At 41.3% G+C, this 11,455-nt stretch overlaps 1 protein-coding gene across 1 annotated transcript; it reads right to left on the bottom strand.

Moving 5' to 3' along the window:
• Positions 1–494: 494 nt before the first annotated feature.
• LOC149274882 (protein shisa-like-1) lies at positions 495–5,311 on the bottom strand. The gene is made up of 3 exons (XM_089505165.1): positions 5,251–5,311; positions 4,244–4,457; positions 495–774 (listed from the first exon to the last, which is right to left on the bottom strand). The coding sequence occupies exons 1-3, from the start codon at positions 5,309–5,311 to the stop codon at positions 495–497; spliced, it is 555 nt and encodes a 184-aa protein (XP_089361291.1).
• Between the last annotated feature and the right edge of the window lie 6,144 nt (positions 5,312–11,455).

Genomic DNA, 11,455 nt, shown 5'->3' with positions numbered 1-11,455 from the left:
CGGAACATGTAAATATAAAGCGTAGAAAGACCCACAACCCTCAAAAACGGAAAAAAAAGATAAAACTGCTTATTTTTTGTTATATAAAAAAAAAAAATCACATTTTTTTATTTACTAAAATTTACTGATAAATCCACGAAAAATATACATTGTGTTTTTTAATTATGTAAGTAAAATAAAGTAATAAAGTGAATAAATAATAAAACATAAAATTCTCTACTTTTTTGTTTCATGATGAATGTTAATTTTCCTTTTTTATTATTTTTTTCTACTAATATTCAGGCCCTAATAAAATGACGATTTTATATTAATGCAGTTTTGTGGGGGTTTTTTTGTTTTGTTTTTTTTATTTATTTATGGCACATGGTTTTGTAAAAGAAAAAAATTGAATTTAATTTTAATAAATTTAATTTATTTTAAATTTTAAATGTCATGCCCGTTTTTTTCTAGGTCAGAACGACACGCATGGAGGATTCTTTTAGATTAGAGTCTCCTTACCAAGCTCTGGACGTCTGGAAGGCCATCAGCGTTGGGCTAACGGCGTCTCCTTTCAGCGTGTGCACGGCGTGTGCCGCCTGCGGCTGGCACGGCTCCTGTCTCGCCGTCTCCCACTCTCTCTGTCTCGGTCTCATCCATTTGCTTTGTATCCCCCACCTGGTCAGGTACAGCTTGCAAAACTCATAGTTCATTGCGGAATAATACATAAGATCCAGGACCAGTAAGACCAGTACGAAAAATCCATATATCCAGACGCCAACCAGGGCACTGTAATTACTGTAAAAAAAAAATACAATGTAACACAAAGCATGTAAAGTAGCAAAGTTTATAATGGCTTATAACGATTTATAATTTATAGTCAACAAATAGCGATAAAGATTCAGAGTCTCACATCCCTCCCAATCCACAAAAACAACACAAATACATAAGTGAAGATACTAAAGTGTTTAATGAAACACAACTGCAACTGTATAACAAAACAAAAAAACAAAATAAATATATACAGTATAGCATCTAACGCAGATAAACAACATAAACTCAGAAGATCCCGAGAGAGATCAGCGCAGATCTAAATCTTCTTCATCATCGTTGGTTCTTGGTACAGTAGTGTATGCCCACCTACGGGGATTGCCCCCCAGCACCAGGAGCCCCCATTTTGGGTCGATGCAGCCCGGGCTCCAGTGCAGACCCCCCCGATACCTGCCAATCATAAATATACCGTAGGCAGGCGTAGCACGGTGGGTCGCTGTTTTCTCACTCTATTGGAAAAAGAGGTCCAAGTCCTTTTGCCTGCGGCTCATAAAGCCCCTGGGACCCCTGCCCCTTCTTCCAACTCTCCTTCAGCCCCCCCCCAGGGTCAACGTAGCCAATTAGCCGGGGGGATGTCCTGGCACTGCCTGCCATGTTGTCCTGGGCACCTAAGGTGTATTTACCCCTCCGCTGTCACCATCTTCACTACAGGGCGCTGGGGTATGACATCATAGCCAAACGCTCCGAGAAGCATTCGAAGCAACGTCCGTATAATAAATGGACCAATTGGAGAGATCAGCAACAGCACACCGGTGGGCCAGATCACCCAAGCGGGGGAAATAGAACATTCTAAATACAGGATACATTATTACCGCAAATAAAATTAACCATTTCTATCACGCCGCTATCTGGACTATGGAGCCAACGTCAGTTATTATGTTACTAGCGCGAGACAACCGACCGTGGCAAAACGGGTCCCAGAAAACCAGATTTATGGCGCATCAGAAGTGATTTAATCTGTAGAGTCGCGGAAAATCGTTTGTTTGCGAGGATCTGCCAATTAAAAGCGACGCGTAAAACAAACACTGTTCTGTGTGAATGAAGACTCTCCCCGAATATTTATTCATCGCCCTGCCTGTGGGATCCCCATCTGCTTCTAGTAAATAACATCTGCTTCTTATGGAGATTTAATTGGAGCCGCCGCAGAACGCCATCGACGCGCTCCTTTTTTCGTTTATTTCTTTTCATTCCAGTGAAGAAGAAGAATAATAAATCGAGAGAGGAGGAGGAAAAAATAATAATAATAATAATAAACTCCTGGAACGCTGGAAAATTTGGAATAAATTTGTCAACTAAATTTATATGAAAATGCGGCTTTTTTTGTCAGTTGAATGGTTTGACCTATTTTTCGAAATATGTAAATAACCCTTAGGGGGTCTCTCACCAACCACGTGCCGCTAATAAATTATCCCTGCCGAGAACCCCGAATCTACAACTTTTATTTAGGAAGTTTCCTTCTTAGAAAGTAACCCAGAACCCGCCGGCAGGTTGGCCCCCATTCGGCCCACGTCTGGTCGCCCGTTTCTCCTGCTGTAAAGACTCAAACCTTAATCAGTCGTTGGTCTCGTCTTAGATTCCGGAGCCGTATGTCTACCCCATGCATGTTTAATCCCCTCACTGTATTACCCTCTACCACCTCTGCTGGGAGGCTGTTCCAATCATGTATCTGATCTTATACAGTCTCTGATTCTGGGTATTAGACAATGGAAGAGAAGTTCATGGAAAGAATACAAAACATTTGCTTCTGTCTGGGGGGGCCTCTTCTGTGCTCGTTATGGATTGCCACGGTTTCCATGGCAAGGGGCTAATGGATGGATTTTAGAATGTATTCATAAATTGTAATAATTGGATTCAGGAAATGGAAATGAGTTTTATTTCATGCATGTAAAATGTGTGTTATTATATTCATCTGCATACGAAACAGACATAATCCCCGCGCAGGAGACGGGCGCCTAATGCGTCTTCATGCAAACGGCGTCATACGGGGACCGAATTCTATTATTTACCAAAACAAAATGCAATCATTAATATCTTCTGACATCAGGGATAGAAAATGTGTTTCATTGAATAGCTTTTTGTTTCAATTAAAAGCAGGGAAAGTATTTTTTTTTTCGCCAAAATCCTTTCTCTGTACCCAATTTGTAAAATTATTATTCTTATTATATTTTATTAAAGAATCGGCTACAATATTACAACAACAACAACAATCAATAATAAGATAATAAGATTATAACATAATGCAACGCCCCCCACAACATTTCAGTGTCCAAAGTAGGAAGTCTGGGTGTCTGGGGGTGTGGCAAGAGGTAGGGAAGGGCATGGTTGGGTGGGTGGGTGGGTGGAGTTAGTCCTAGGAGTGGGCGGGGCAGGAGGCATGGCTTTGTGAAGTTAGTTCCTCATGGTGACCATATGGGAGGGATGGGCGGCCTGAGGGGTAGGTGGAACGATTGCCTCTTGGGCCAGTCCCCAAAAAAATATTGGTCCCAACTGGACCGGCCCTTTGTAAACAATTTTGGACCAGCATAGGGAGTCCGGTGCGCAACAAGTGTGCGGGTAATCAGAGAAAAGGCTGCCACTGAGTTAAGGGGGGTGCGAGAAGGAGGAAGTGAGTGATTGGGTAAGGGAGGGAGTATGTATGAATATATGTATAAGTGTGTGTGAATGAGTAAGTGTATGTGAGCATGAATGTGTGTGTGTAAGCATATGTGTGTTATGAATTAGGTGTATGTTTTTGTGTGCTAGCATGGGTGTGTAGGTGTAAGTGTTTGCGTGTTACCATGGGTGTGTAGGTGTAAGTGTTTGTGTGTTAACATAGGTGTGTATGTGTAAGTGTTTGTGTGTTAACATGGGTGTGTATGTGTAAGTGTTTGTGTGTTAACATGGGTGTGTAGGTGTAAGTGTTTGCGTGTTACCATGGGTGTGTAGGTGTAAGTGTTTGTGTGTTAACATAGGTGTGTATGTGTAAGTGTTTGTGTGTTAACATGGGTGTGTATGTGTAAGTGTTTGTGTGTTAACATGGGTGTGTATGTGTAAGTGTTTGTGTGTCAGCATGAATGTGTACGTGTAAGTTTGTTATTGTAAGTATGTGTAAGCATGTGTATGTGTGTTATCGTGGGTGTTTCACTGTGAGTACATATGTGTGCCAGTGCATATTTTAGGGCAGCAAGGAGCTGATGGTGCCACTTAGCTTTATTTGCCCCCTGGCACAGAAGGTGCCAGCCCTCCCTGCACAACTTCACTGAATTTTAAATTCTTCCTTGCCACTCAGGAGACATCGTAGGATCCCTGAACAGGCCCATAAATCCGGCTACCTGCTAAAGTGGGACACTGTCTGAAAATCAGGACTGTCCTATGAAAATGGCTTATTGGGAGGTATGATAATGGTACAGAATGAGGGCTCTGGGCTGCCGTGTCCATCGGATCGGAAGGTACTTACTTATGCATGTATCCGTCCGCGCCCAACGTGAGGTTCATCTGCATAACATTCTGGAACTCGGTCTCGTTGCAGCAGTATTTAAATACCGTGTTGTTATGGTGACAGCACAAGATATACGATTTATTGTCGGAAAGGCGCGGGCAGTGGAAACCGAAGTGGTAGCGGCCTTTGTGATCTGTGTATGGTTCGCAAACCCGAAATTGTCCAGAAGAGGCTGCAAGTTGAACATAAATATAATAGAATAATAAATATTACATAAAATGAAAAAATGGTGTTTCTTAATTATTTGCATTTTTTCGAAAACATAGATATTTTATATCCATAGCTGGCAACTCTCATGGAGTTTTTGCCCCAATCTGAGCATGAAGGGGCCGATTTTCTTGGTTACGCAGTCTGGCGCCGACTCCTTCTTCTTCTACCCCCATGATATATTTGATCCTGGTTGGATAAAGTAACGGTATTGGATTTATTGAAGGTTACATTGTGTCGCTCCTCTGATGAGCTTCTAACATGGCAGTGACAGGACAGCTTATCAGTGCCTGGATCTGCATTGTGAATGGATACGTTGGAGCGGAGAGGTTCTATTGTCTATCACCGGATCTGTAACGTCTCTCCTTGCGGAGTAAGACAAGCGGCCATTATGATTAATGACCCTTACTGTGAAGCGTTAAACGACTGACCTTCATCACCCATTAGTAGGATATTAAAGTAACGACCTCATCCAAAGCAGCCTTGGAGAGAAGTCAATGACGCAGCCGCATGGCTTTTCAATTATCATCAAGGCTATTATTTCTGGGGTTAAAGGGAGAGAAAGTAAAAAATAAACAGCGAATCCGATCGTTTATTTCCAACGGATACTTTTTCTTAAAGAGACCTTTTTCTAACGTTAACTTTTCTCTATTATTCTAAAAACAAAACAAAAAAAACCCACCTGTTCAACTGAGCTAAGAACCTACCCTCCTAATACCCTCGACCTGCATCCCGAAAATACCCCGCGTCCTCCTCACCCTCGAGATCTCCGGCCACCACCTTCTCCACATCAGCCAAGCAGCCCCTCTCCTGTTTCATTCCTCCTAATAGATTGTAAGCTCCTAGGAGCAGGGTCCTCTTCTCCTTCTGTAGCAGTAAGTGTTAACGGGATACATTGTATTGGTCAATTATTATGTTATTGTTCATTTTGCGCTGTCCCCTACTGTAACAGCGCTACGGAATCTGCTGGCGCTATCTCAACATCAAAGTTTTGTTTGATCACAAAACCCGAATCGTATTCGTTTTACTCTGGAATGAAAGAAAATGAGTTTCTGAGCACTTTGGGAACATAAAACCTTCGAAAACAGCTTGTTTCTGAAAATATCCTGGCAAGACTGCTTTTTTTCATCTGATATCTCATCCAAATGGGGAAAGAATGAAGCCGACAGACACAGAATTAATTTTACAGAACAGAAAGCAGACGATTTATTTGATTTTAATTATAGCCCAGCCGATTGCACACGTTGGAGACAACGGAGACCTGATATTCTCTCATTTTGTCCCAATAAACTCCCTTTATCTGCAGACATGGAGGCCGCCGTTGCTGTCAGTCATGTGATATTTTGGATTACTTTCCCAGTTCAAACACCGCACTGAGCTGATGCTTTATGGCAATGGTAATGAAGTCCGATCCTCCATAGACTTTCATTAGTCAGAGAGTCCGACTGGGTGATTAAGACTGAGCCATTCTATTGTTTTCCACAGTAAACTGATGCTTTATGCAAATGCGAATTAGAGATACTAACTGAGGTTGAAGGCCATGGACATTTAAGCTCCGGAGCAGTGAATTGGGTCCCTGTAGTAATAAAATATACAGGTGGGACCGTGATCTACAGGTAGATGATGGTAGATGTCACCTTAAAATGATGATGTTGACCACCATTAACGTTGTCCTTTTTTAACTCTTTGTATGACTCCCTTGACCTTCCCATGACCCATCAACCAAGAGCTTGGAGATGGGAGATCATTTTAACATTGGACGTGTCTCATAAAGGGGTCAGCGGGAACAATAAGCACCTACATGTTGGGGTCATGAGGTAAGAAAACCCTCCAGAGTAACAGTTACTAAAGGAAATGGGTCATGTTTGCAGTAACACAGCCCGACCTATTAAACTGTCCGTTTCTGTCATTTCCTGAAATTCACCAAATAACTCAATATTGTGGAAACATCCCCTCTCTGTGTAGCGTGGCGTCCCATTTACCTTTTGAAGACATCACTAAGAAAAGTAAGATCAGGATATTCAGGGGTTGGTTCGCCCAGCCAGTCATCTTTTGGTCACATTCGTCCATTAGAGAATTACCTGAACAAAAACACAAAACGGCACGGTTTTGGTTGAAATTTGACCGATTCTGATTTGACACAAAATCTCGTCGGTGAAAAAATTCAGAAAAATATATGTAACTTCCTGCTGCCTTTCACATGACCACCAAGACGGCGGACGCATGCGCAGCCTGAGCGGAAACCAAAAAAATACACGATGGGTGTAAGAATGTTTCACTGGAAAGAAAACCAGATACAAATTTCACAAATTGAAATTTTGAGACAGTTGGGAGGTATGCTTAGAAGACTCTGCTGCTCTTCTACCTTAACGCCTATCTAGCAGGTGATTCCAGATCTACAAATCGTGGAATCTACAGCTGGACATTTTATTATAAAGCTAATTATTCCTTTAATAGCCGATATAGAGAACATAAACTAAAAATAATAAAATAAATAAATATAATAATATAATATAATACATATTTAATAAATATATAATAAAATTATAAACTGTATTTGTCAATATATATATATTTATATTAAAATACCCCTCGCTGTTAAATAGTCTTTTTTTTCCTAGTACTCGCTCTTGGTATTTTATCTACTTGATTATGGAAGCCAACATGTGTTTCTAGTAAAAAATAAAAATAAAAAAATAAAATAAAGAATCGAAATCAAGAATTCCATTAAACAAAATTAGAATTCTGTTTACGTTGGAAGGAAAAATGATATTCTTTTGATTTTGTTCTCTCAAGTCTACTCCTGGATATTCCATCAATCAGCCGGTTTGGAAGGAATTACCCTCCTGCGTCTCCCGAGTATATCAGATCGACATTTCTTATTCTGCAGACAAGGTGGGGACGCAAAAACCGGAGAAAATTCTAAATACACGTTTTGCATTACAGACCTCGGTTAAGGTTCATGCGCGGGGTTCCATCAACAAATGATTTGTTTCCAATTGAAAATGTTTGATGGTTACATTAGTACGTGAGCCACATTTCATATTCCTGAAGTCAGGTTTTTTTTTCTAAATTTTACTCATTTTAACCATATTCAGCCCAGTTTGTATAAAACTACACAATTATTAAGTTTGAAGCAAGATATTTTTAGAATTATAATTAGAGTTTGTTTTTTTTATTGCTTTTTTATCGAGTAATAATCAGCAAGAATCAACTTCCTGTCCCCTGGGTCTGGTATCACCAGTTAGAAGTTATTCTAGAAGTATGACATCACCAATCATATCAAACTTCCTGTTCTCCGGTTCTGATATCACCAATTACAGCCAACTTCCCGTTCTACAAATCCGATTTTACCAATCAGAACCAACCTCCTGCTCTAGAACTTTCGGATCACCAATAAGAACCAACTTCCTATTCCATAAGTCTGGTACCACCAAACACTCTACTAGCCTGGTATCGCCAATTTGAACAAACATCGAACTTCCTGTTATCCGTGCCTGGTATGACCAATTAGAGCCAACCTCCTGTTCTGCTAATCCGATATCACCAATTAAAATCAACTCTCTGCTCTAGAAGTCTGTGGCCACCAATTAGAACAATCGTCTTGCTCTAGAAGTCTAGTATTACCAATCACATCAAACATTCTGTTCCGCAGGCCTGTTATGACCGATTAGAAGCAACTTCCTGCTCTCAAACATTGGTGATCAAGAATAAAAACAACTTCCTGCTCTAGAAGCCTGTACTCTAAATCAGGTACTAATACCTAGAACCATGTTCCTGCTCTGGAACTCTGGTATCACCAATTATAACCAACTTCCTGCTCTAGAAGTCTGGTTTAACCAATCAGAACCAGCTATTCTGTGGGTAGGGATTAGGATATCCTTAAGATTACAGGTAGGACATTCTATCGGCCGTCCATCACCCTCTCTGTGATGGATTACCTTCTAACCCATATATAATACATGCTCCCTGTATCCGCCATGATTTTATATTTGGACAAATTCTTCGATTTGAATGTTTCCTGGTAAACTGATGTTTGTTTGTTTTTTATCACTTCTGGTATTCGGAGACGTCACTCACCCCGGTTATAAACTACAAAGGGTGCCGTTATAATGCACATATTTAGATTATTAGTCATTTTTCTCGGAATATTGGAGTAAACAGAAATAACGAGCTAATTTTAATACTCAACATCAAACAGTTTAGTTAAAAACAACTATATTTAGCTTGAAATCCGTAATCAGATTTATTTGACTGTCTCTGAGTGAGGGAGGAGCAGTTTGCCAGATACCATTAGAAACATAGACTCTGCCGGCAGATCGGCCCCCGGCGGCCCCCGGCTACACCTTAATCAGTCGTTGGTGTTGTCTTAGATTCAGGAGCCGTATGCCTACCCCATGCTTGTTTAAATTCCCTTAGTGTGTTAGCTTCTACCACTTCTGCTGGGAGTCCGAAGTACAAAGTTTGAAAAATGATCTTATTACCAAAACAAGAAAAAGGAATGATGTCATTAGCTGGAAAATTCTATTAGTCACCATGGTGATAAGACCCTATAGGGTTTGGCTATAAGTGATGATTAGCCCCGGTGACTTAAATAAATGGGAAAGAAAAATCCCTACTGGGAAAAGCTGTTAATTCTAAAGGGATTGAAGGTCACTTTTAACATTTTAATAAAAAAAGAAATCCACATCCCGCTAATTGCTATTATGGATCGGTCGGCACCTTCTTTATGGCCCGGACACCTACTCCGCGTGGGGGGGGGTCAATAATACATTATTCTAAGGCACCGGCTTCCATTTCTAGGAATTCATTTAAACCCACGGAGAAATCCATTAGCTGGGGGGCTCAGATTGTTGGAAGTCGAGCGTAAAACAAATCCTTTTTAATTGTTGCCCTGTTGAGCTTTATTAGTTACAGGTTCACCCAAAAGAAAATCTGGGAAGAAAACGTAAACGGTAATTTTACAGGAATTTTAAAATTCTAAATTTTCTAGATTTTGCACATAAAGGTTTCCGTGGAGAAAGTTGGCGACTGATTCTTGTATATATTAGCCACCTTGTTTATAATGGACACGCGTCTCACATACAGGCGACTTGTAGATATATATATATATTTTAAAATAATGGAAGGAGCTTCTACTTTACTGAGAGGGTGGTAGATAAGTGGAACGGCCTCCCAGCCGAGGTGCTAGAGGGTAATACAGTGAGGGGATTAAACATGCATGGGATAGACATACGGCTCCTGAATCTAAGACGAGACCAACGACTGATTAAGGTTTGAGTCTTTACAGCAGGAGAAACGGGAGACTAGACGGGGGCCGGATGGGGCCGATCTGCCGGAAGGTTCTGGGTATTGTGCAGAAACAACCTTGGATCTGATAATCGTTTAATTAGCTTCTTAATTACACTGATATCATCTAATAACATTATGTGTTCTAGCCGCCAATCACGTTCTTCATTCATCATTTTCTAATTATGTTAAAATGATTTCTGGTGGGGGCCGCGGCTTCTCTTAACAGACTTTGGAAACAGAAATAAAATAGGATTTTTTTTTCCCTGTTCCGCACCTCTGTCCTTACTTTTGGGCGCTGGGTTATGACATCATACATATACTTTTACATGAAGCGCGGCATAGAAGGAAACTATAAAGGACGGTGCCTTCTATCGTGCTAATCACTGATCTCCATATCTTGGAACTTTCTGGCTCCACCCTTGCCGGTGGCCCCTGTTGATGTCGCGGGACACACGTCATTTTTGGAAAGGAAGTGGGCGGGGATGGGGGCGTGTCACACCGTCACACCGTCGCTCCGGCGACCTTTTCGTAGTGACCTGGAAAATCGGTTCCCAGGTATGGCAATCTCACTTTTAATTGGTAATTGAGCCTGAGGGTCCCTTAAAAAAACATTCAGTGCCCATTCCATCTATTTAATTGTATTTAGTAAAACACAAAGTCCAAGCTTTTGACCCGTCCCTTGTACATGAAATAAAATTCATGATACGCATGCGCCATCCTGGCCAAAGCCTCGTATATCCCCGGAGCCAAAGGAACTCCAGAATCCCCCGTTCCCTTAATTACTGATACCAGACCCCCCCCCCGTGATGTACCCGGCTTTGGTTTAAATGGAAACAGTTAATCCAGATACCAATTTGCAATGATTTATAGACCTCCACCGCCTGCCGAGGGGCTGAGAATTATTCCAATCTTCTCAGTTCCTTAAGAAAAGTGCCCCTCGACGTGGACAGTAATCAGATTGCTGAGATGATAGAAGATCCCATATGGGTTACCGGCAACCGCACCGGGGAGACTGCAACAAGCGCTCTGCAAAAGATACCGAGGATTATACTAATAGCATCTTCTAAAGAGGATCTTCCAGCAAATGCTTTATTCCCCGTATCAGATAAAAATAACCTTTATTACTGTATACAGCGCTGGGGGTTATATTACTGTATACAGCGCTGGGGGTTATATTACTGTATACAGCGCTGGGGTTATATTACTGTATACAGCGCTGGGGGTTATATTACTGTATACAGCGCTGGGGGTTATATTACTGTATACAGCGCTGGGGGGGTTATATTACTGTATACAGCGCTGGGGGTTATATTACTGTATACAGCGCTGGGGGTTATATTACTGTATACAGCGCTGGGGGTTATATCATAAACACGCTTAACATAAAACGCTGTATACTGTATACAGCGCTGGGGGTTATATTACTGTATACAGCGCTGGGGGTTATATTACTGTATACAGCTCTGGGGGTTATATCATAAACACGCTTAACATAAAACGCTGTATACTGTATACAGCGCTGGGGGTTATATTACTGTATACAGCGCTGGGGGTTATATTACTGTATACAGCGCTGGGGGGTTATATTACTGTATACAGCGCTGGGGGGGTTATATTACTGTATACAGCGCTGGGGGGTTATATTACTGTATACAGCGCTGGGGGTTATAT

The sequence above is a fragment of the Sceloporus occidentalis genome, unplaced genomic scaffold, assembly GCF_023333645.1.
Source record: "Sceloporus occidentalis isolate IW3139 unplaced genomic scaffold, rSceOcc1.0.p SCAF_313, whole genome shotgun sequence".
Taxonomy (NCBI): Eukaryota; Metazoa; Chordata; class Lepidosauria; order Squamata; family Phrynosomatidae; genus Sceloporus; species Sceloporus occidentalis.
This window is presented reverse-complemented; position numbering and strand designations above follow the sequence as displayed.

What these genes read in the sequence shown, in the direction of transcription:
- LOC149274882 (XM_089505165.1), bottom strand. Translation starts at nt 5,311, where the DNA reads ATGAAACAGGAGAGGGGCTGCTTGGCTGATGTGGAGAAGGTGGTGGCC. An exon ending in GGTGGCCGGAGATCTCGAGG is followed by an intron (nt 4,458 to 5,250) that starts GTGAGGAGGACG and finishes TTCAACTTGCAG; the next exon opens with CCTCTTCTGGACAATTTCGG. An exon ending in GCGGACGGATACATGCATAA is followed by an intron (nt 775 to 4,243) that starts GTAAGTACCTTC and finishes TTTTTTTTACAG; the next exon opens with TAATTACAGTGCCCTGGTTG.